We start from the raw sequence: 25,660 nt of genomic DNA on the forward strand, positions 1-25,660 counted from the left end.
TCCTTTATGATCAGCTGTTTCTCGATGAGAATTTGGAAACATGGGGCTAGATAAAATTAGGATGACTCAGGGTCCTACTACTGAATTACTATTAGTAGTACTACTAAGCATTTTTTCCCATTTCAAACAAGGATGCATTGGTGAAAAATAAAACCCTTCAACTTGAAAACCTGTTCATGTTATAAAGAAATCATTGGACTTCAAAGGGTGGTTTTGATTTTAATACAGTTTGTTCCTGGAAAGCAATAAATGATAATGCATTAAATTGGTTACTTTTTCCTACTAGCCATTGTCTCCAAAATTATCACATATTAAAAGAAAACCCAAAATTGCCAGAAGATGGATTCCTAGCATTGCAATTCCACGTATTCCCATGTCTGCCTAGTCCTACAAACTCCTTGTTATTCTTCTTTTAGGCACAGAGACATATAGCATTCTATTCTCCCCAGTAAAATTAACCCTTTTTAATTCTAAGAAGCAACAGCACGCCCTTCAAATATAGCTTCATAGCTGAGTTTTGTCAAGTGATATTCACAGAGTTTAACTCTTGAAGGCTTGTGTGAGGGGCAAATAGCACTGCTCATTTCCTTTGTATTAGCAGTGCACCCTAGCATCTGCAGCATTGTTGATCAGATAAAAACAATACCTGCATGCATATATGTGGAATTATAATATGCAAACTAGGGCTTTGTATGTGTGAAAAAGGTCTCTTAAGGGGTACTAGTAGATGTTGGTATGTGGAAGTTCTGTTAAGATGGCTGCACTGTAGTGGTCAAAGCCTTCTGAATACTACTCAAGTCTTGCTCCTGTTCTTACCTGGCTGTGTCTTTCTCAGGAAGCTGCAAGACAACCAAGCCCAAGACATATATTGCCATCAAGACAATAAGGAAAGAGAATCTGCTATCACTTGTGCTCAAGAACAAATGTCCTATGATTGTGTAGTAGAGCTCTTTTTCATTTGCTTCTGTAGCCCTTGGGATTCAGTCTCTAAAGCACTTTGAAAATTACCTGTTTCAAAATCCATGAAAAAAAATAACACAATCTAACAGGCTGTTTCCCTTAGGCATCATTATAATATATATATGCTATCTTTAACCGCTCCTGTGGAGCAGATAAAATAATAGAGTAAGGGCCCTGAGTGCGGGCCCTGTCCGAGATGAGGAAGGGTGCCCATTGGTCCCTTCCCTTGGACTGCCAAGTGGAGAGCCCAATCGGGAGGCGCGAAGCACCTCCTGATTAGGCCCTCCGCTTGTCAGTCCAGCTCCAAACTGCCAATCAGCAGCCGCGCGCAGTGCGGCTACTGATTGGCTGTTTGGCCCGGCAACTACCAATTGGGAGGCATGAAGCGCCTCCCAACTTGCCCCACCCCCCTCGAGGGCAAACCTTCACCCCACGGCGGCCATTCCTCTGCTGGCCGCCGAGAGGGAAGGTAGGCCCGCGGCTCCCTGTCCCTTCACCCGCCTGTGGGAGGAAAAAGGCTTAGGGCCTAGGGCTGGTGCTAGGCGGCTCACAGAGCCGCCCATCGCCGTCCCCGGGCCCGCAGAAGCCTTTTGCCATCAGGGGGGAGGAAAAAGGCTTCTGCGGCCCCAGCCAGCCACCCAGCACCGTCCCCGGGGAGGGGGGGGAGAGGGGCTAGGGCCCATTTTATTCTTAAATAAAATTCTTAAATAAAATGGGCTTTTAATCTAGTTTTTAGATAAGCAAATAATATGATCACTTCAGTGCTTGGTTGTAAGAGGCTTACGGTAGAGTTAACAGATCTGAAGATTTTCACCCAAAATTTCAAGGATTTCTTCTCAGCATATCTGAGGGAAAGGGTAATATTACAGTGTGAGGGACCAATCACAATGAATCAAGATATTTTCTACTCAGCTTGAGAACTTGCCTCTCACATGTCCATCAGTGAGGCATGGACACAAAGAGGCTCTTGGTTTCCAATTAGCTTACATTATTTTCCTCCAGCAGGGGTCATAGGGATCAGTTTACACCTTATCCAGATTTATCATCCAGTCTGTCATTAATCACTCTTTAAACTCAGGATCCACAGTCTTAGGATCTGAGTCTCAGATGACCTAGATGTTATGGATGAATGTTCTTTTAGAATACCCCAGACCTATTTGTTTCGAGTGAGAAATAAGATCTCAAGCTACATAGCAGGAAAGGGGTTGGTATCTTGTGTCTGATGGATGAGCCAGGTATTCATAGAAAAAAAGCAGCTGAGGTTTACCTGGGGCTGCCAGAGGGTTAGCAAAGGGAGGGCACATTCTGGCTGTGCACCTGGCAATGTGCACATAGCCCAGCCTGTTATCCTGTAGCAGCTGAGCAAGCAGCTTCCCACAAACCCAACCTGTTATTTTGGTTATGGTTCATGTTAAAGGTATGTTACTGTTAAATTAGGCTGGAAAACAAGCAGTTGACTTGCAAATTTTGTCACAGCTGGCAGGGAGTGGAGCCTGTTTTGGGGAGGAGTCCAGTCAGGGTCATTGAATTCCCCAGGTTAGAGGCCTCTATAAGAGGTGGCAGGTCTGCAAGCGGGGCTGACCCAGTTGGGGAGGCAAAAGGGGCTCACAGTGCCAGGTGGTCTGGGGTGAGGTTTATGCCTCCTGTAGCACCCCAGGAGGCTTTTCTCTTGGATGGGACCCAGTGGCAAGGGGACCCATGGGCTCAGCAGCGGATTGAGATAGGCTCTCCTGGGTGCTGCTGCAGTTTGGGTTCTCATGATTGGCAGAACACAAATAGTCTCCTTCTCCCATGCCAGGCCAAGATTCTTGATTTTGATGTTTAATAAAGCTGTGGCCTTGTTTAAGCCAGCCCAAGTTGTACATGTCCTCCTTGAGCCCAAGATTCCCTCCTGTGAGTCAACATGACTTTTTTCTACTTGGGTGAGCCTGTCAGTTCCCCAGGGGCTTTATTCTTGGAATGCCTTCATGCTTGGCACTTTAGGTCAGGGGTCGTCAACCCCCAGTTTTCGGCCCGCTACCGGGCCGTGAAGGCCTCGGTAACGGGCCACCACGCCTGCCTTCCCCCCCCCCCGCAGCGAGAAGCTCACCAGGCCGTGAGATAAGCGGCCGCCAAAGCCGCCGCTTCGCTTGCTGCCTGGCTAGCTTTTTGCTATGAGAGGATGGGGAAGAGGCAGGCATGGCCACCAGCATTCTGGTGGAGACAAATGCGCATGCATGGAGCTGCTGCGCATGCGTGTTGGCGTCCTCTGGTGGTGAAAATGTGCATGCGCGGCAGCTCTGCACATGCATGTTTTCACCACCAGGGGGCATTAACGCGCATGCGAGTGTGCCCGGGCCACCGGCTTTTCCCCACCCCCGGAGGCAGTCTTCAACCCTAAAAAGGTTGGGGACCACTACTTTAGGTTGAACATGGAACTTATTTTGGTACAGGGTGTAAAACTCTACTTTTAAAATCTCTATATTTGAAGTGAATGGTCAACAATTATCTGGAGAGAATTTGTTTTGACTCTGTACCAGTGCTTCTTATTGAATTAGGAAAGGAACTCTCAGGTTAGAGAGAACATTCAAAATGTGGCTGTCTGGGATGAGACAGGACCTCGTAAGGACCCAAACAGCCATGTTCTGGACCAGTTGTAGTTTCCAGATCAAGGATAAGGGTAGACCTGCATAAAGTGAGTTACAGAAGTCTAGCCTGGAGGTGACTGTCATGTGGATCGCTGCAACTAGGTGTTCCAGGGCCGGATAGGCTGCTAGTAGTTTTGCTTGGCATAGATGGAAAAAAAACCTGCTGAGCTATCCTTGTGATCTACGTCTTCATAGAAAAGGAAATGTTGAAGATCACGCCCAGGTTCCAGACAGAGTGTGCTGCTTCCAGACAGGGGAGGCCTGTTTCCTCTTCTGGACACTTCCTTCCTAGCCAGAGGACCTCTGTCTTCAATGGGTTAAGCTTCAGGCAGCTTTGTTGGAGCCACTCTTTCATAGGTTTCATGCACCTGGCCAAGGATTTGGATAGAACATTTGACTACTTGTTCATCAACAGGTAGAGCTGACTGTCATCCGTGTATTGGTGACACCCCAGCACAGGTCCCCAAACAAGCTGAGCTAGTGGGTGCATATCTAGGTGCATTAATGCAGGAGTGCTGGCAGGGCTGCATTTTAATTCAGCTCTAGGCGCCAAGTCCATGAGACATTTTTCTTAAGTAAGGCATAAGGGAGGTAAACTCTGTGTGCAAAAGACTCAAAAAGGAAGTTTATTGAGAAATTGATTACTGAAATGACTGCCAGCCATTGAAATGTAGCAGCTGCAAAAATAAATGAATAACTGATAGATAAGAAATGACAAAACCAAGAACAATTTCAGAAGCATTGTGAAGAAGAAGAAGAAGAAGAAGAAGAAGAAGAAGAAGAAGAAGAAGAAGAAGAAGAAGAAGAAGAAGAAGAAGAAGAAGAAGAAGAAGAGAGTTGGTTCTTATATCTTTTCTCTACCTGAAGGAGGCTCAAAGCAATGTTGCCAATGTTGAGACTGTTTTTATTTGGCTGTGGACAAGTTTTCTGCTGAATGAATTTTGTCGTGCTGCAGTAAGATTGCCAGCTCAGGCACCATTTCCTCAGACAGGCACTTTTCTTTCTGCGTGCACATGAAAGCTCACACCTTGAATAAATCTTTGTTGGTCTTAAAGGCACCATTGGGCTCAAATTTTGTTGTGTTCCTTCAGACCAACATGGCTATCCACTTGAAAGTAAGTGCTTATGAAGAAGCAGAAGCGGTGGTACTTATATGCCACTTTTCTCTACCAGGAGTCCCAAAGCAGCTAACAATCGCCTTCCCTTTCCTCTCCTCACAACAGACACCCTGTGAGGTGGGTGAGGCTGAGAGAGCCCTGATATTCCTACTCGGTCAGAATAATTTTATCAGTGCTGTGGCAAGCCCAAGGTTACCCAGCTGTCTGCATGTGGGGGAGTGCAGAATCGAACCTGGCTTGCCAGATACAAGGGGAAGAGGAAGAGCAGAGCCCAGGGTGCATGTGGCTGCAAGGGCAGCATGGTGTCCTGGGATTGGAGTCTGGGAGGCAGGTGTAGGTGCAGTAGCAAGCCATGTGCTTTGCCATCCGTATTTGTCGGGACACAGATGAGCTTCCTACCCTCCCTCCCATTATGGCAGGTTGGCTTTTGTTTGCCAAGGGTAGTTGGCTCAGTGGCATGGGTGTTTATCGTTATGCTGTTTCTAGTCACAACCTGCAGGTTGGCAGGGAGCTGAGCCTGTTTGGTGGGGAGTACGCCATGTGTGGCCTACTCCCTGGAAAAGGGGCCTCTTTAAAGAGCTGGCAGGCTATGAGCAGTTGCCAAGCCTGGCTGGGTGAGGCATGGATTTCACAGGGCAGGTGGCCTTGGACGAGACCAGGTTTGCGCCTCTTCTGGCACCTAGGGTGGACATTTTCCTGGATAGGGAGGGCAGTGGCTTGGGGACCTGCATTCCTGGATGGGAATTGGAGTGGGAAGGGATCAAGCCGTTGCCAGGGGAAATTAAGGCAGTCAGCTGACCGCTCCGGCTCTTAACCTCCAACCATTCCAAATATCTCAGGGTGGTGTATGTTAATAAAGTTGTGGCCTCTTTCAATGTCAACATGTTCTGAGCGTATTTATTAGCCTGGGACTCCCACTCTGCAATTCAATAAGTGTTGTACTAAAACAAGGTAACATGATATATACTTTGAGCACTAGCTTTTAGTATACAAAAGGGAATATGTGGTCTATATGACGTGATCTATTTTTTAAAAATGATGTGATGTAATCTCAGATTGAAAGATGCATGCACATTTTCCAAAACTGTATGAAATTGTCCTTTAAAAAAATAGGGATCTTTAAAATGTTCACTTTTGTACGTACTTTCTACTTCTTAAAAGGCATGCTACATTTTAAAGTTACATATTGAATAGTTTAAGATGTAACAATTTTAGCTTAGTATAAAGAAGTAGACCAGCAATCCTGTTAGGCTTTATAGAATGCAAATGATTATAGGAGCTCTACTGATATGTAGTCCAGGACAATGAAATGAACTACTTCAGACTAAAATCACCTGAAAAAATAGTCACTCGTATTTATTTGTTTGGTAGGTTGAGTTTTATACCTCCCTCTCAGTAAGCCTGCTCAACATGGTATCCAATATAATGATTAAAATACAATAGTAAAATCAAGTAAAATTCAAATTGAAATAAATTAAAAATTATTATATTTCTTGGTCTCTCTGTGTCAGTATAATTCCTTATATTGGGAAATGAAGTAGAAGGCTATGTTTGCAATTTACATGTACTTATTTCACATTTGTAAAAATTTCCCAGTCTTTACATATTTTTTACATATCTTTAACCGCTCCTGCGGTTAAATGAAGCCCTAAGGTCTATTGGGGAGGAGTTAGGGTGGGCTCTGTCTGTGATAAAAACTTGGAGGGGTGAATCAGGAGCCGCTTTGCGGCTCCTGATTCGCCCCTCCAAGTGCCACTCAAGGGCCAAGCAGCCAATGGGGAGGCGCGTGAAGTGCCTTCCCATTGGCCCCTCATCAGGACAGACCAAAATTCCATTCACCCAGCCCAGTCTGGCTGCCAGTCTGCTCCTGACCACCGCAGGGAGAGGAGGTCAGCAGGACTGCCAAGGGGGATGAGAACACAGGCTGTGCCAGCCCTTTTTGCCCCAAGGCCGTCCTAAGTGTCAAGTCCAACTGTAACTTTGCCTCAGAACCCTGACATAGCTGGCAGGAGGCTGCTGAGTGCTCCCCCTCCCTCCCTTCAGGCCTGCTGTGAAGGAGCCTCTGACAGGCCCTGACTGAGGGGAGGGAGGCATTTTTCTTCCAAGAGCAACACAGGGGAGCCTGAGGGCCTTCCTTTTGAGGGGGGGGGGACTTTCCCCTTCTGTCAAACGGCTGACAGGAAGGCCACAGAAAAGCCCCTTCTCACTTAAAATACTGCTCTGCCCGGAGGTTAGACACAGCCAAGCCATGTATCTTTCTTCTTTGCAACTGTCTGCAGATTTGAGGTCACTGCACAGCATTATTCTGCAGAAGAAACTGGCTGTTTTGTCTTCTGTTTCATCTGCACAACAACCCTGTGCAGTAGGCCTCAAGTCTTTCAATTCAACAACAACCTGTGTGGGAGGCCTTAAATGTTTCTTCTCTACCACAACCCTGTTCAAAGTAGCCCTTTCTGCCTCGGGAACTGATCTTTATACTCTGCAGCTGTAATTCCAGGAGCTCTCCAAGCCCCACCTGGAGGTTGGCTACCCCTGGGTTGGAAATATTCCTGGAGGTTTGGAGGTGGGACTTCAAAATCATACAATGCCTCAGAGTCCAGCCTTCAAAGGAGCCATTTTTGCCTGCAGTTGGTAGGGAGTGGTGCAGGGGTGTCCCTTCTGGCCTATGGATTATGGCCAGACCTTACCAGCAACTGTTTGTATTCTGGGGCGCAGACAGGCAGACCAGCAGACCAGCATCAGTTCTGTGAGTCTGGAAAGCGCAGGAAGATCTAAATAAATATTTATAGCCTGAAACTGTAAATAGGGAACAAGTAAATGTCTGGAGACACATGGTAACTGAATGACTTATTGGCCTGGCAAATAACCTTGGCCTGGCAAATTAAAAAACAGTATAAAAAAGCTTACTAAGGTCAAGACTGCTGTGCACAGAGAGTCTTCCTCTTAGGGTTGCGAGCTTCCCTGTGAGGCTCACTACCCCACCTCCCTCATGGGGAGTCTGCTATGGGGAGAGAAAGGGAAGACGATTGGAAAATGCTTTGAGACACCCGAGGCCTGCTGGGTCACTGCGGCCCATTCCCAGTTCTCTCAGATCTCTCACAACCCCTCATACCTCACAGGTTGACTATTGTGGAGAGACTAATGGAAAAGGTGTTTGTAAACTGCTTTGAGACTCCTTTGGGTAGAGCCTAGTCTGCACACATGAGATAATGCACTTTCAATGCACTTTAGAAGTAGATTTTCCTGTTCTGCACAGGAAAATCCAGCCGCAAAAGCACATTGAAAGTGCATTATCTATTGTATGCAGACTAGGCCCAGTAAGCAATAGGGTACAAAAATCCATTCTTCTAAGGAGCAACCATGAAAGAAGCATGTGGGCACATAACATTTTATCAACAGTAAAAAAAATGGAAAAGAAGAAAAAGGGTGGACACCTGTGTACTGTGACTACCCCATGTGTATTAGGGCAGGGGGAGATTTCAGTGTCTGTGGCCTAATTCACACAAGAAGGGAAATGATGCAGAACTGGGAGGAATTGGTTGCCATGTAATCTTCCCCTAAGAAGAGTCTCCAGTCTGATTTCCCCTTCACATATCTGAGGACATGGCTCTAGAAAGCTCATCTGTAACCACTATGCCAAAATTCAGTCCTCTCCCACACTCAACAAACATTCCACACCACAGGTTCTTGACACCCATATCTCCACACCCATACCCTCATTTGCCACCACCACCACAACCTCCCACACAACACAAACATTCAACCCCATGCCCTTACAGACTGGACAACTCCTCCCCTTCCTCTTCCCAATGCCAAGCTCTAGCGCCTGTTGTATTCTTGGATACAACGGGCTTTGCCCCTAGTTTTTAATATATTCTGGTTGTGTGAGAGAAATTGTATACCTCCATTGGACAACTTAAAAAGATATTTTGAAGCAAATATCTGAATAAAAAAAATTTATATGGATTCTTTAATGGGTTGCATAGGCTGTCTCTTAGTCATCCCGAAATGAGAATTCTTGGTTGACAGGAAGCTTAGATAGAAGCATAGAATCAGAGAATCATAGAGTTGGAAGGTGCCATACAGGCCATCTAGTCCAACCCCTTGCTCAACGCAGGATCAGCCCAAAGCATCCTAAAGCATCCAAGACAAGTGTGTATCCAGCCTTTGCTTAAAGACTGCCAATGAGGGGGAGCTCACCACTGCTGAACTACTCTGACTGTGCAGTTTTTCCCCCTGATATCTAGCCTATATCATTGTACTTGTAGTTTAAACCCATTACTGCGTGTCCTTTCCTCTGCAGTAAATGGGAACAGCATCCTGCCCTCCTCCAAGTGACAATCTTTTAAATACTTAAAGAAGGCTATCATGTCCCCTCTCAACCTCCTTTTCTCCAGGCTGAACATTCCCAAGTGCCTCAACCTATATTCATAGGGTTTGGTCCCTTGGCCCCAGATCATCTTCGTTGCTCTCCTCTGTACCCTTTCAATTTTATCTATATCCCTCTTGAAGTGAGGCCTCCAGAACTGCACACAGTACTCCAGGTGTGGTCTGACCAGTGCCGTATACAATGGGACTATGACATCTTGTGATTTTGATGTGATGCCTCTGTTGATACAGCCCAAAATGGCATTTGCCTTTTTTACCGCTGCATCACACTGCCTGCTCATGTTTAGTTTACAATCCACAAGTACCCCAAGGTCTCATTCACACACAGTGTTACCTAGAAGCGTATCCCCCATCCAGTAGGCATGCTTTTCATTTTTCTGACCCAGATGCAGAACTTTACACTTATCTTTATTAAATTGCATCTTGTTCTCATTTGCCCATTTTTCCATTGTGTTCAGATCTCGTTGAACTCTGTCTATATCTTCTGGAGTATTGGCCAGTCCTCCCAATTTAGTGTCATCTACAAACTTGATGAGTAGTCCTTCCACTCCCTCATCTAGATCATTAATAAATATGTTAAAAAGTACCGGACCAAGCACCGAGCCCTGAGGTACCCCGCTACTCACCTCCCTCCAGTCTGATGAAACACCATTGACAACAACTCTTTGAGTGCGGTTCTCTAACCAATTCCCTATCCACCTAACTATCTGAAAATCCAGTTTGCAGTCCTTCAATTTATCCATCAGAACATCATAGGGGAACTTATCAAAAGCTTTACTAAAATCCAAGTAAACGACGTCAACTGAATTTCCACGATCCAGCAAACCTTTCACTTGGTCAAAAAAGGAAGCCAGGTTGGTCTGACAGGACCTGTTGGAGACAAATCCATGCTGACTTCCTTGGATCACCAAATTGTCCTCCAGATGTTTGCAGATCGCTCCCTTTAATATCTGCTCCATTATCTTACCCACAACAGAGGTCAGACTCACTGGTCTGTAGTTTCCCAGATCATCCTTCCTCCCTTTTTTGAAGACTGGAATAACGTTTGCTCTCTTCCAGTCCTCCGGAACATCTCCAGTCCTTAAAGAGTCCTGAAGATGATGGACAAGGGTTGTGCAAGTTCTATGGAAAATTCTTTGAGCATTCTCGGGTGCATTTCATCTGGACCAGGGGATTTGAACTCATCCAGTGCAGCTAAATGCCTCTCAACAGCCTCTCTGTCCATGTCAACCTGCCACCCACACACTATCTCTTGGCTACTGCCACATCTCTAGATGTGCCTAAACCCTTTGACCTGTGGGAAAAAACAGATGTAAAATAGGCGCTGAGCCTTTCTGCTTTCTCTGCATCCTCCGTTAGAGTTTGTCAATCCTCACCCAACAGTGGGCCTATTGCCTCCTTTACTTTACGTTTGCTCCTCACATAACTGAAAAATCTTTTCTTGTTACAGTGGGCTTCCCTGCCCAATCTTAGCTCACTCTCAGCTTTGGCCTTTCTGATGACTGATCTACAGTGCCTAGTAAAATGTAGGTACTCTTCTTTGGAGCTCTGTCCTTCCCTCCATTTCCTGAACATTTCCCTTTTCTTTCTTAGTTCATCTTCAAGTTCTCTGTTCATCCAAATAGGCTTCTTAGAGCTTCTGCAGTGTTTTCGTCTTCCTGGGATAGTCATTGATTGAGCATGCAATAGCTCTTGTTTGAGTAGCGCCCACCCTTCACATGCTCCCTTCCCTTTCAGCATTCTCGTCCAGGGTATGACACTCATCATGTCTCATCATGTGTGTTTATTAAAGTTTGCCCTACGAAAATCCAACATCCATGTCTGGCTACAAGCTTCCTTGCCTCCCCAACTCAAAAGGAATTCTATGAAGACATGGTCACTTCCCCCTAGGGTTCTCACCTCCTTCACCTCATCCACCAACTCTTGCCTGTTGGTCAGTATTAAGTCCAGTATGGCTGAACCTCTGGTATTATAGAATCATAGAATCATAGAATCATAGAGTTGGAAGGGGCCATACAGGCCATCTAGTCCAACCCCCTGCTCAACGCAGGATTAGCCCTAAGCATCCTAAAGCATCCAAGAAAAGTGTGTATCCAACCTTTGCTTGAAGACTTCCAGTGAGGGGGAGCTCACCACCTCCTTAGGCAGCCTATTCCACTGCTGAACTACTCTGACTGTGAAAAACTTTTTCCTGATATCTAGCCTATATCGTTGTACTTGAAGTTTAAACCCATTACTGCGTGTCCTCTCCTCTGCAGCCAGCAGAAACAGCATCCTGCCCTCCTCCAAGTGACAACCTTTCAAATACTTAAAGAGGGCTATCATGTCCCCTCTCAACCTCCTTTTCTCCAGGCTGAACATTCCCAAGTCCCTCAACCTATCTTCATAGGGCTTGGTCCCTTGGCCCCAGATCATCTTCGTCGCTCTCCTCTGTACCCTTTCAATTTTATCGACGTCCTTCTTGAAGTGAGGCCTCCAGAACTGCACACAGTACTCCAGGTGTGGTCTGACCAGTGCCGTATACAATGGGACTATGACATCTTGTGATTTTGATGTGATGCCTCTGTTGATACAGCCCAAAATGGCATTTGCCTTTTTTACCGCTGCATCACACTGCCTGCTCATGTTTAGTTTACAATCCACAAGTACCCCAAGGTCTCGTTCACACACAGTGCTACCTAAAAGCGTATCCCCCATCCAGTAGGCATGCTTTTCATTTTTTCTGACCCAGATGCAGAACTTTACACTTATCTTTATTAAATTGCATCTTGTTCTCATTTGCCCATTTTTCCATTGTGTTCAGATCTCGTTGAACTCTGTCTCTATCTTCCGGTGTATTTGCCAGTCCTCCCAATTTGGTGTCATCTGCAAACTTGATGAGTAGTCCCTCCACTCCTGTTGATGGTGAACCTCTGGTGGAGATGGAACCTCTGGTGTAGATGGTGTTGTTTGTTTTTTTAACCATTGGTATCCTGACTCCTAATGGACTTCTATATACTAAATGAGCCCTGCAATGCTATTTATTACTTACTATATAGACATAATTACATCCAGAAACAGATTGCATTTTTGAAATATTTTATTGGCTCACCTTACTATGGAATCTGGAGGAAGGAAAAAATTCCCCAAATCTTGCCCCTCTTAAAATTTAGACCACATGACTGTTACCCATTCTATCAGTGAAAGGGGAAAAAAAAGAATATGTAATATAGCTTAAGGACTTCTAGAGTCCAGTTTTGTGATAGTCTTGAAACGAACATGTGTGCCAAAATGCATTTTACCATTTTCTTTATTTTTGACATTTATGTCCTGCCTCTCTACTTTTAAAATAAAATTCAAGACAGTTTACAGTATAATATTAAATATTAAAAACAATTTCTGATAGAATTTTTTGGGCTTCCTTCACATTTTCCTGGAAGTGAATCTTTTTCTTTTGCTCTACCTCATTAGGTTGAGATATATTATGATTCAACTCATTCTTCCATTAGTGTTGGCACGAACAGTGTGAGTTGCTAGTCCATAACCCCTGGGGGGAAAATATGGATGAAGAGCCATTCCTACAACTGTACAACATTGGCTGGTGTAGCTGGCTGGGTAAGAAAGGATGCTAAGTAGCAACACCCAATTTCTTTGTTTCTTGAGTAGCTTGTGTGTGTGTGTGTGTGTGTGTGTGCATGCGTGGGTTCAGGGGGGATTAGATGAGAAATAAGGGAAGTTAATGATAAAAGAACATTATACCAGTCTGATAATTACTTTTGAAGCAAGAAAGAAAAGGGCCAAGTACATATAGTGTTAAATACAATCCAACAGCTACATTCTAGTGCTGTATTCCCAGAGGAACACTACAGCATAATTATGCTACAAATGTAGCTAATTAAATGTAATACATTTATGATATGTAGAACAGCATTAAACATATGCTTGCCAAAATAAATAAATATATTTTAATAGGAAATAGCTTATACATATGTTTTTTACTATCCTTTTTAAAAAGGTATTTACTTGGAAACTGCCATCCTTTCCAATATTTTTCTCCCAGCATCTTTGACTTCCTTATTCCTTAAGCTATATATCAATGGGTTAAGCATTGGGATCACTATACTGTAGAAGACAGACACAACCTTGTCTTGGTCCAGAGAGTAGCTGGAGCGAGGTCGTAGGTACATAAAGAGGAGTGTCCCATAGAAAATGGTGACAGCAAACAGGTGAGATGTACAGGTGGAGAAAGCCTTGCACATGCCTTTAACTGAACGCATCCTAAGTATTGTAAACAATATGTAACAATAAGAGATGATTACTACTGATGTGGTTGTGATTTCATTAAATCCAATTAAAGTAGAAAGCAAAATTTGCTTTAGGATGTCATCAGGACAGGAAAGTTTGGTTAGTGGGGGTCCATCACAGAAGAAATGGTTGATAATATTGGAGCTACAACAAGGTACTCTCAAACCAACTCCAATCTGTATTGTTGAATTGAGAAATCCAGCAGCATATGATAATGCTACTAATGGGATACAAATTCTTTGGGACATGATGACTGTATATAGCAGTGGATTGCAAATTGCCATGTAACGGTCATATGCCATCACAGCCAGAAGATAACATTCTGTCGTTACAAAACCAACATAAAAATAGAGTTGTGAAAAACACCAAGTGTATGAGATGGTTTTCTTGTACGCAAAGAAATCCACTAGCATCTTGGGAGTGACAACTGAGGAGTAGCAGACATCTAAGAAAGACAAGTTGGTGAGGAAGTAATACATGGGAGTTTGAAGGTGTGAATCCATCTTCACTACCACAATGATACTAATGTTCCCCACTATGGTGATAATGTAGATTAGTAAAAAAAGCATAAACAGAATGGTCTTTATCACCAGGCGATCTGTGAATCCCACAAGAATGAACTCATCCACCAGAGAACAATTTTCACCAGCCATTTGTATCACATGTATAATATGATGCTAGGTTCTGAAACAGAGAAACCATGGGTAATTAGTATAGTTCTGTAGAAATCGTGCTGTAGCTGACAAATAGTAAAATGTTCATTTATTAATTTATTTCATTTATAAACCAACTTTCTCCCTAATGGGGACATAGACCACCTTATATAATTTGTCATCACAACAACCCTGTCAGGAAGATTAAATGTAAGGGTTAAGGTATCCCCTGTGCAAGGACCGGGTCATGTCTGACCCTTGGGGTGACGCCCTCTAGCGTTTTCTTGGCAGACTCAATACGGGGTGGTTTGCCAGTGCCTTCCCCAGTCGTTACCGTTTACCCCCAGCAAGCTGGGTATTCATTTTACCGACCTCGGAAGGATGGAAGGCTGAGTCAACCTTGAGCCAGCTGCTGGGATTGAACTCCCAGCTTCATGGGCAGAGCTTTCAGACTGCATTTCTGCTGCCTTATCACTCTGCGCCACAAGAGGCTCATGTGAGGAAGGTTAGGCTGAGAGTAATCTTAAAATGGAACCTCTATTTCAAACCTAAACTGAGGAAAAGATTGAGCATAACTTTTTTTTGTTTTCACTACCAATGTGGAATGTAGTATGATGGACAGATTCCTTCTGATGTCCTAAATGTGGATGCTATGTCTAGAGGTATTGTGGGTTGTCACAAATGCAGGCATTGTTCTTGTTGTCCACAAAGTTTAAATATTAAAGAATGTTTCAGTTCTTTTGATTATGAGACATATCACTTGAATCAATTCACTAATTGTAATACACATAGAATCATAGGATCATAGAGTAGGATGGCACCTCCAGGGTCATCTAGTCCAACCCCCTGCACAATGCATCATGTGTCCTTTCAAATTACTGTATATTAGATAAACCAACAAAGCTTCATGAGTTAGAATTTCTGGACACAAAAAGTAAAATTCATACATTTATCTTGGAGGCTCCATTAACTGAACATGTTTCTTCATTTCAGTTCTGACATTCACTTTATATCTTGAGGATCTTAGATTATTATAAAATGTAATTACTTTGTAGTATACGATAATTTATTTAGAGTTTTTTCATTTGAAGGTAGAGTTTTTTTAGGGTTCACGTTAAGTTTTGGGCTGCAAAAATTTGGTTAAGGGGTTAAACATACATGTTTAACAAATTCTTGAATGACAGATTGTATTCACAGTTGGAAGAAATAATCTATGTTGAAATTTTCATCTCGGTTGTTGACAGTACTGGCATCAGGGTGTGTGTGTGTGACTGTCATAAGTCTTGAGCACAGAATTGCTAGGAATCCGTGCAACTTTATATATGAGTACCAGCACCTTAAAAAAATAAGCCCAGGTTATAGCTGACTTCTATCCATTCAAGATAAAGGAATTGAATGTCTCCATAGTTGTTTTTTTATACATTGAGATTATTTTCTAATATCATTATAGTGATATTGCATATTGTTGTGAGGATATAGCCCTCTGCTATCCAGCGCTGCCTTGACTTTTGCTGTTATTATCCTTGCCTTCGTGAATTACCATGAGGATACAGAGTCTTTCAACTTGGGAATGTATGGTGTATGTATTCTGAACAAGAGATTATAAAAATATTGGAATGAGTGTGCACGCAAGATCTTGTCATTGTTTAATATTTAATATTTTACAATTTACAACTTGTGTATGCTTAATTATTACAAAAAGAACAAGGCAAGACTTGAACCTTTAGCTTGTTGTACTAGGAAGTTTGAAACAAAAAAAATGTAAAGTCTTATATTGTGGTGCATTCTTATACTTTTCATTTGATTTGATGCATTGAACATTGACGTATTAAGAGATTTTTTAAAAGATGGAACACACTGAATCCTTCCAATAAAAAGGAAATATTTTAAATATTTAAGTTTTAATAACCTTTTCATTTACCAATACACTGCTACAGTGTACAATGATTTTATAAGAATGCATGTCTGATATTAAAATATAGGAACTTCTTCTTAACATAAAAAAGTGCCACTAGCTAAATGGCACAACAGAAATGCAAATGATCATATTCTTCTTTACATTTTTTGTTCTGATCAATGAAATGGGTCATATAAGACTATCACTGTTACCTGAGAAAACAGCAGATCATTACTTTTTTTGTCTGAAAGGTATACTAATATGAACATTCTATGTAGCTATACATTCATAATTAACTATATACAGCTTACATCTTTTGACTCCCCTTAGTGTACTTGGAAGACATCTTCTCTATACTCCTTTGCACCTATGCTCCACTGCAAGCAAAATCCTTACCATGTATGAAGCAAGAGCGTCAGGAAAAATAGTTTACATTGGTTGGTTCCTTAGTTCTTTTCAGAGACTGCAGCTGAATGTCTTACCCCAGTAATCCTTATGTGATGATTTCTTGATAAAGGCACAGTTATTTCTACCTTGAGGATTTGGTGTGTTTTTTCACCACTGGGATTCTGAGTCCTGATGGACCTCTATATTATTGAATCAGGTCTACAACGCTAGTGACATCTGCTTGCTTTGTGGCTTTACAAAGACCGTTTATGCACTGGAGGTTTCATGCCGGGCTGCAGGCTGGAGTTTTAATCATGGCAGGTTGCCCCACTTCTTCCTGCACCCACATGGGGGAGCATTTGGCTTGATGTACCTCATCCACCCCCGATTTCTGCTCCTGCACAGAAGCTGAGGTTCCCAGTGCGTAAACGGTCAAAGAGAGTCCAATCTGAACTATAATATAGAAATAACACACAACAGAAACATATTTTGTTGGTGGTCCAGCTGAAACATAGAAGTTGCAGGAATGAGGAACTTCCCGTATTAAAACATAGACCATGCATTTTTAAAAAACCTACAGCATCATTCATATCTTGCCCCTTTTGTAACTATCTGACTGTCTTTCAGTTTCTTGTGTGAGAGAAGCACATGTTTTCACTGATGTTTCCTCAAAGTACACATTAGTATGTTTGATAATCCTAGTGCTTTAACACAAGATCAGAATGGTCTGTGGCAATATTGAAAAGTTTTTTTTAATGACTTTTCATGATATGAGTTTAAATTGTGAGTGTATAAAGCACCACCAAGTCACTTTGAAGACAAGACATTGCCTTCCTCTGCAGAGCGACCCTGGAAGTCACTGGCTTTCTACCATCCATATACTAACCAGGTGGCTTTGAATCACTTTGCCTCAAATGCAGACCAGCTCAGTTTGCAATGATGGCTAATGAACTGGGACAATGGGTCTGTGAGGATTGGGCACCCTAGGGGAAAGCCTTTGTCAACCTTCAATGGCCGTATGGCTGGGGAAAGAGGTGCAGGAGCACTGGTGACCATAAGATTTGTTGAAACAGGAAATTGCTGCAAGTTTCTCAGCCATCATCCTAGGAGCAATGCACTCATCCATCAATGAATTTAGGACCATTAAAGGACCATGTTCTCTGATACTACCAGATCACCCAGAACCTGTGAAAGCAGAAACTATGAGATGCTGAGACCTGTGGTAGAATGTGAGAGGGAAATATATCAGGCCAAGACCCCAGAAAGAAACCATGCCAATGTATCTATGACCATCCCCTCTCAGGACTATTGCAAGGGCATCCCTGCGGATCACACCCAATGATCACCTGATCAGACTGTTGATCTGAATTGTATACCAGGTGTCATGAAGCAAGGGTCAGTAATGCTTGATGGCTGCCCAGCAGGCACATGGCTGCCCAGCAAGCATGCTTAGGTGGAGAAGGTTGTGGTATTATACCCTGCTCTCTTTCCACTTCCTAACATCTTCCCACTTTCTAAACTATTTATTTAATTTCATTATTTATAATATTATTACTGCCTGCTTCCCAAACAAGAGAAGAAGGGGGTGGGGGATGTCAAGTGGCCCATCTCATTAATTATGCATGCTGCTGTATGCATGCTGAATGTCCCCTTCACTTTCAGGGACAGAAAATGCAATAAGGAGGGCAATAGAAGCACACATATAGGCAGATTCTCCAGTTTATCCCTAAAGGACTCCAGGTCAGAAACAGAGAATTCTCCATGTGAAAAAGAACTATCAACTGAGATGAGGAGCTCTTCTTTTTCACAGTCAGAGTAGTTCAGCAGTGGAATAAGCTGCCTAAGGAGGTGGTGAGCTCCCCCTCACTGGTAGTCTTCAAGCAAAGGTTGGATACAAACTTTTCTTGGATGCTTTAGGATGCTTAGGGCTGATCCTGCGTTGAGCAGGGGGTTGGACTAGATGGCCTGTATGATTCCAACTCTATGATTCTATGATTCTATGATTCTAAACTCAGGAGCTACTTGTCTGTTATCTGTAGATGTAAACATAACTACTAAATCTCTGGAGCCCTCCTTTATAGGCAAATTTAGTCTATTTTAAATTGCTTAGCTGGAATATGAGAGTGGAATGTATATTCCATACATTTCATCAACAAAATCAGCATTCTAAAACTCTCCCCCAATGATACACTTATCAGCTTTGATGTGGTCTCCCTATTCACCAAGGTTCTAGTAAAGGTTATCCACTCACTCATTAACTAGATCTTTCTGGAAGACGTGATAGCTCTAGTTCAACACTGCCTAACTACCATCGACTTGCAGTGGCACAACAATCTCTATAAGAAGACAGATGGAGTTGCTATAGGACACCCCCTTGTTACAGCAAATTTTGAAAAAAATAATTTCTGGAATCAGCACCCTATAACCTGACAGTTTAGTTCAGATTCATGGTTGATACTTGTACCATTTGGAGTCATGGCAAAGAATAATTAGTGAAATTTATAGACCATTTCAACAACATCTACCCAGACATACAATTCAGGGGAAAAGATATTGAGGATGAACTTCCATTTTTGGATATTGTGGTCATATGCAAAGCAACTCTACAATTAGGTCACAAATTCTACAGAAAACTGACCCACACACATAGGTATCTACATAAAAATTTAAAATGTAATTTATTACAATCACATTAATTTGGTTTCTAACTACCCTTTCAAGTGACAGAAGGTGTGAGGTCCCAGAGCAGGAGATCACTCATACCAGGTTGGACTTTGCTTTCACTTGAATTAATTTTTATGGGCACCAACTCCACAACAGCATCCAGTTTCGTCTGCAGAATACCGCTGTGCAGTAGGCTTCAAATCTGCAGAGTTGCGAAGAAGAAATACACATGGCTTGCTGTGTCTAACCCCTGGCCACAGAAAGCGCTGGAAGACTAACCTGCGGGGGCCGTTGCTGCAGCTGGAGAGAGCGCGGTGAGGATGCTGTGGGCTGGGGAAGGAAACTTCCATTCTCAGCTGCCCCTGGGAAAAACGTGCATGCGTGTGATTGGAAGGGGCGGGGCCGAGCAGTTAGCTATTTAGTGAGTGGCCCATTGGTGCTTGGCCTCTTCCCACTCCTGTGGCCCCCAAGAGCGTGTAACCCACCCACCCTTCCCTGGATTTTGGAAATAGTTTATTAAAAAAATGTGTTAGTAATAATTAATAAAAGGAAACAAGGTTAAAGAAGACAGAAGAGCATTGTTATGTTTTATGGTTATTCTGCTTTTTGTTTGTCACAGCTGGCAGAATTAGAGCATGGGAAGGGTTGAGCATGGGGCAGCCAAGCTTGCGTGCCAGCCTCCCCTAGGTTTGTGGGTCCCCTTAAGGGGACGTGTGGATGCTGAGCCTGATTGAAGGCTCGCATTTCCGCGAGGCAGGATAACCCAACAGAAGCAGATGCCTAGTAGATTCAATCTGCTTTGCCTCCTCCCATTATTCAGCCTGCCATGGCGTCTGAGTTGAGGTGGGCTGTTAGCCAAAGTCACCTGTCGAGGGGCAAGTTGCATTGGGCTGCCTTGTGGTCGGATGACCTCAAGAGGGCTGCATTTCCTTCCACTGCTTGCCATGCTCATATTGTTAATAAAGACTGTGCCCAAATTATAATGCAACCTGTGTGTCAGTGTCCTCATTAATGATCTTAATTCCCTGCAAAGCAACAGTATTTTAAGTGAGAAGGGGGTTTTCTGTGGCCTCACTGTCAGCCAACTCTTTGACAGAAGGGGAAAGTTCCCCACCCTCAAAAGGAATGCCCTCACCCATGCTCTCAGGTTCTCCTGCATTGTTCTCAGAAATGACTCCCTCCTCTCGGTGGGCAGCTGTCAGAGGCTTCTTCCCAGCAGGCCTGAAGGGAGGGGGGAGAGAGAACAGCTGTCAATGTTCTGAGGCAAAGTGAGGGAAGTTACACTTGGACATGACAGTTAGGACAGCCTTCGGGTGAAAAGGGCTGACACAGCCTGTCCAAGCCTCTGTTCTCATCCCCCTTGGCAGCCCTACTGACCTCCTCTCTCTGCGGTGGTCAGGAGTAGACTGGCAGTGATGTCTCCAGATTGCCCATGGCTGGGCGGGCCCTGTCAGAACTTTGGCCTAATGATTGTCTGTCTGAGGCAGGGCCTAATCGGGATGTGCTTTGCAGGTCCTGATTGGGCCCTGCCTCTGACACTCTCCGCCCACTTAGCCCTTAGCGTTTTATTAATAACAGCTCCCGCTGTTACAGATTTTCAGCTTGTTACATGATGGGAGCTTGCAACCCGGCATGCCACACCCAAGGACAGACACAGCAAATAGGGTTTGAAGGTAGACAAGGCTTTATTTAAATAAAGAGGAGATCCAGCATAGGGGTCAGAAATTCGGTTTGATTGACATAAACATTTGTCTTTTATACCTTTTCATTAAGTATATGCATGCATCATATAACTGCAAGATTACACAGAATCTTTACCCAAAGCATGTTTTTAATTTTTGACATTGCAGGCAACTGTTAGCTTAAGCATTGTGATTACTTATTTGCAAGCGGGGACTTTCCTAACTTTCCTCTCCTCAGGATTCAAGCCTTAACATCCCTGTTCCAAATGTCTGACCACATCCCATTTCTTCATTTTGCTGCTAGGCAAAATTCTGTGTTGAAAATATCTGGTGCCAACTACTAGGGAGTTAACTTTTCTTCTAATGTTTTATAATCCCATCACAAGTTGTCAATGTTTTGTAAGCAACAATGGCCTGTAACATGAGCTTCACCAGAGAGAGAATGTTAAAATGTAGGGTGATAACTTTTCTTCTAATCCTGGCCATAGCCAGGTAGGCCTTAACTTGTAATTGATTTTTAAGCTTAGCATGAATTGCTGGTCCTTCAAGCATGTAACGAATAAGTTGGCAGAGTTTGGAACAGCACCAGGCTGCTTAAAGGATAAAATAATTTTGACTCAGAAGACAACCAACAATGTATGGAAAGAGAAAGATAGAGACCTATAGTCTATTAACTGTTTGTAGTTATTCTTCTGTTTTTCAACTGGTGTTCTGCAAGGACGAAATGCATGAAAAAGCAGGAAGTTTCCTGTTGAGCCAGTCAGGACACTGCAGGAGGTAATTTGAAAATCATCAGAAAGTTCTTATCCTATCTATGCTAAATATACATCTTCTTCAACAACCCCTCCAAGACACTCTTTATATTCTGCTCAGCCTTGCACACTTCAGATCTTGCATATTCCAATTGCCCTTCTCAAGATACAGTGTGCATAGTCTTTCAGGTTCATCTTTTTCCTGTAAAGTCTTCTGGAATTATTCTTAGAAAACCCATCTGTATCCTTCTGCTTTCTTTCCTGGAGGCAAGTCTGTGGGTGCCTTTTCTATAATTATAAATTTTAAAAATTATTTAAATTATTATTGTTATTATTCATTGGACACAGCCATTGAGTTTTATGTATTGTTCTTGTTCCATGTGAACCGCCCTGATCCTAAGAGGAGCGCAGTATATAAATGTAATAAATAAATAAGTAAATAAATAAAATCAATGTAGACTGTGTGGCAAATTTTTACAATTTCAGTTACTGGATTAAGGATCCTGTATCCTTTACATCCTAACGCATATCCTTAAAAAAAACACGTTGCTCAGTTCTCATATCTATTTTTGCTTTGTTTCTCCTCAGGAACGTAGGTGTAGGCTTTTGACTCAAACACCTTTATATGGCATTCCTCTGGCACCTTTAGTAGGCAACCTATTCTGTAGGTAAGTAGACATATTAATAGCTTCACCCTAGTATTTTGCAGGTAGCTGTGCTTATAGGACCAAGCATCTACACCTCTCAATTTCTCCTATGCCACTAGATTCTATAGTGTATGGACCAGTGACCATTTATTTATTTGTATGCTCTTGGTCAGGTTCTGGCTTTTAAGTTGGGTAATAATAATATTATCTCTATGTCCAAGATAGAGATGCTTTGGGCTGATCCTGCGTTGAGCAGGGATGTTGGATTAGATGGCCTGTATGGCCCCTTCCAACTCTATGATTCTATGAAGATGCCTGTGCCACAGGCAGGAACACTTCTTATGGCTAGAATGTTTAGTCAAGATTGCACTCTGAATACATGTGTCTACAGCAGTCAGTGGCAATTAATTCCACTTTTATTTATTGAATAATTTCCCCCCAAATGTTGTCATCATTCCACCTTTGGCAATCACTCTTATTGAAATCAGTGTGTTTGCCAGCTGTGGTACATATAGACAATTTTCAAGTTGCAGTGAGTAGTATTTTGACGGCTATATTCTAATTCCCTTTCCTATTATTGAGACACAGCTTCCTCTGAACAGCATTTAAGGCATCCTTCACTTCCTTGTTTCTCAGACTGTAAATCAACGGGTTCAGTAATGGGATTACAATTGTGTAGAACACAGAAAGAATTTTGTCACTCACATCTTGAATGGAAGACCCATTGCTAGACTTGGGTCGGAAATGCAAAATGAGAATTGCCCCATGAAAAATGGTGACCGCAGTTAGGTGGGAAGTGCAAGTAGAGAAAGCTTTGAGTCTTCCTGCAGCTGAGCTGATCTTCACAATGCTGGCAAGAATGTATGCATATGAAACCAAGACACTCAGGATGGTGGTTGCTTCCACAAGACCAGCAACATAGAAAATCAGGAGTTCATTGACATATGTATCAGAACAGGAGAGTAATAAAAGTGCACTGATATCACAGTATAAATGATTGATCTTATTAGACGCGCAGAAGAATAGTCTGAAGGTAAAGACTGTATGAACAAGAGCATGTAAAAGCCCAAGTGTATATGACCCAATCACCAAAAGAATACAGCTTCTAGGGGACATGAGGCTTGGATACAACAGTGGCTTACAAATAGCTACATATCGGTCATAAGCCATGGCAGCAAGTAGAAAGCACTCTGTGCTCGCCAAACCTATTACAAGGTACATCTGCATAGCACATCCAATCAGGGATATGGATTTCTCTGCCAGAAGGTTCACTAATGTCTTAGAGGTAACCACAGTTGAGAAACACACATCCAAAAAGGAAAGGTTACTGAGAAAGAAGTACATTGGTGTTTGAAGCCGTGGACTAGATCTGATTAAGATAATCATTCCCAGATTTCCAAGCAAAGTGGCTGTATAACTAAGGAGGAACAGCAGGAAGAGAATGATCTGGAGCTTGGGGTTTCTTGTTAAATCTACAAATACAAATGCATTGACTCCTGTGGTAATGTTATCTTCAGACATTGTAGCCATATTTCTCTTCAGAGCTGCAAAACAGAGAAAAATAGCAGGTAGACTCTCAATATCTTCATACTGCATGTGTCTAAAATTTGGAATATATGATCACTGGCCTGGGAAAATTGAAAGGACTGTTTGACAAATCCATGAACATGTCTATCAAAAATTAGTTCCTGAAAGGGCAACCCTCCCTTTATAATGTTAACATCCCAATGCTGACATAATGTATTGTTTGTAGAGCTTCTTGAGGGCATGATTTTGGTCAATATGGGTGGTTAGACACAGGTATTATGCTGCCTTCTTGGAGCTTGGGTGATATCTGAACAGATCCCATATAATCAAGCCACCCTGAATATAGTTAGAAGTTAGAACCTGTTATCATTTGCTATGCTTATAAATATTGTCACCAACCGTATTAACTGTTAAACAATTCAAGCTGTTCCTTCAACTTCTCAAACCACTACAAATTAATCAATTTTGGACTTACCTTGTATAATAATTGTAAGAAGCTTCAAGAGAAGTAGCTGTGTTCATAAGGCGTGTGAGAGAGAGAAAGAGAGAGAAAGCACAGCAACACCTTAAAATCCACCTGATTGTGCAGTAGTTTTCACAGGCAAAATTGACATAGGACATGTATTGTGGTTAAGATTATGTGTAACATATAACACATTTCAGAAAATCTAATCTACAACAGTGTTCTTAATTTGACATTTCCCCATAATTATTTTAAAAACTGTATTTTGAGTAGCTTTAAGACAGCAGTAGTTCCTTACTACAATGTCTTCTTCCTTCCTGCTCAGTATTTTCCAGTATCCTTTTCCTCAACTGAATGGACTTTATGTTTCAGACGATTCTTACCCATTTTTACCCTTTAGCAGTAAGTGCCATTTGGATTTGAAAATGTCATCATTCTATCGTGCACTTTTCTCTGGGCCTGTTATGTGATGTTGAATACGTAGCCAGTAGATTCTAGCTGGTTTTTCTGCATGCTATCCAGTCCTCGCTACATTCCCTAAAAACTTAAATGATTCACAAGCTGGTGATCTGGTATCTGTCACAGCTAAGGAAGAACAATTCTGAGGCAACAATCTACATGTAATTAAATGCCACTGATGCAGCTGAATTCCTAAATTAGCAAGTATATATAGGCATGGAGCTATGTTCTTCACAAACCATATATCCCAAAGCTCTTTTTCTCAAGAGGACACCTCAGAATCTGCCATAAACTCGTGTGGCAAAAATTAATGTATACCTTAAAGACACAAAGGTATCAATGTGCAGCATCTGCTCATTAATTTTGATTAGAAAAAAACAGTTATTTGATATAAGAGGGCAATGGGCAGAAGGGATAGGAGGACCTCCTGACTTTTGGTCTAAATTCATTTTATTTGTTTGTTTGTTTGTTTGTTTATTTATTTATATTCTGCCTTTCTACCCAACAGGAACTCAAAGCAGCTTACATTGTTCTTCTCTCCTCTATTTTATTCTCACAATAACCTTGTAAGAAAGGTAAGTTGAGAATCTGTGACTATAACAAGGTCACCCAGCAAGCTTCTATGGTACAAGTGGATGCCAGGCATGCCAGTGTAGAGGAATATATAGAGGAATGGAAGCATTCCTTTATATATGCTTCCATTCCTTGAACTATTACATGATGGTACCAACAACAGCAAGGTATCTGAAGATGGGAGGAGGTTCTCTTCCTGTGCATTCTAGGGGAAATGGGTCTTCAGATTTCCTTGTTCAGAGATCATGAATTATTCAGCCACAGTCCTACAGAGTAATTTATCACCTCAAGACACTTAAAAGGATCCCTTCCTCAGCAACAACTTCCAATGACTTGAATGACCTGTGTACAAGGCTACAGGGAGACCGTAATCATGCTCATTGAAGTTGAGCCCATCTGGAACAGACCAATGACCCATCTAGTCCAGCATCTTATCTCACAAAGTAGCCAACAAGTTCCACTGGAAGGCCAGCAACAGAGTACAGAGACCAAGGCCACCTGGGGTGCCAAGAGGAAGCACACATTTCCTTTGGCACCACCCCAGGCCACCCAGCACTGTAAACACTGGGGTGGCAAAG

The 25,660-nt window shown here is 42.7% G+C and overlaps 2 protein-coding genes across 2 annotated transcripts; both read right to left on the reverse strand.

The window, feature by feature from the left end:
- Positions 1 to 13,092: 13,092 nt before the first annotated feature.
- On the reverse strand, positions 13,093 to 14,043 carry LOC143828707 (olfactory receptor 5AP2-like). The gene has a single exon (XM_077318951.1). It carries the CDS (start codon positions 14,029 to 14,031, stop codon positions 13,093 to 13,095), a length of 939 nt encoding a protein of 312 aa, XP_077175066.1. The 5' UTR covers positions 14,032 to 14,043.
- Positions 14,044 to 22,618: 8,575 nt separating this feature from the next.
- LOC143828897 (olfactory receptor 5T17-like) lies at positions 22,619 to 23,590 on the reverse strand. The gene has a single exon (XM_077319060.1). It carries the CDS (start codon positions 23,588 to 23,590, stop codon positions 22,619 to 22,621), a length of 972 nt encoding a protein of 323 aa, XP_077175175.1.
- Between the last annotated feature and the right edge of the window lie 2,070 nt (positions 23,591 to 25,660).

This window comes from Paroedura picta, chromosome 2 (genome assembly GCF_049243985.1).
Source record: "Paroedura picta isolate Pp20150507F chromosome 2, Ppicta_v3.0, whole genome shotgun sequence".
NCBI lineage: Eukaryota > Metazoa > Chordata > Lepidosauria > Squamata > Gekkonidae > Paroedura > Paroedura picta.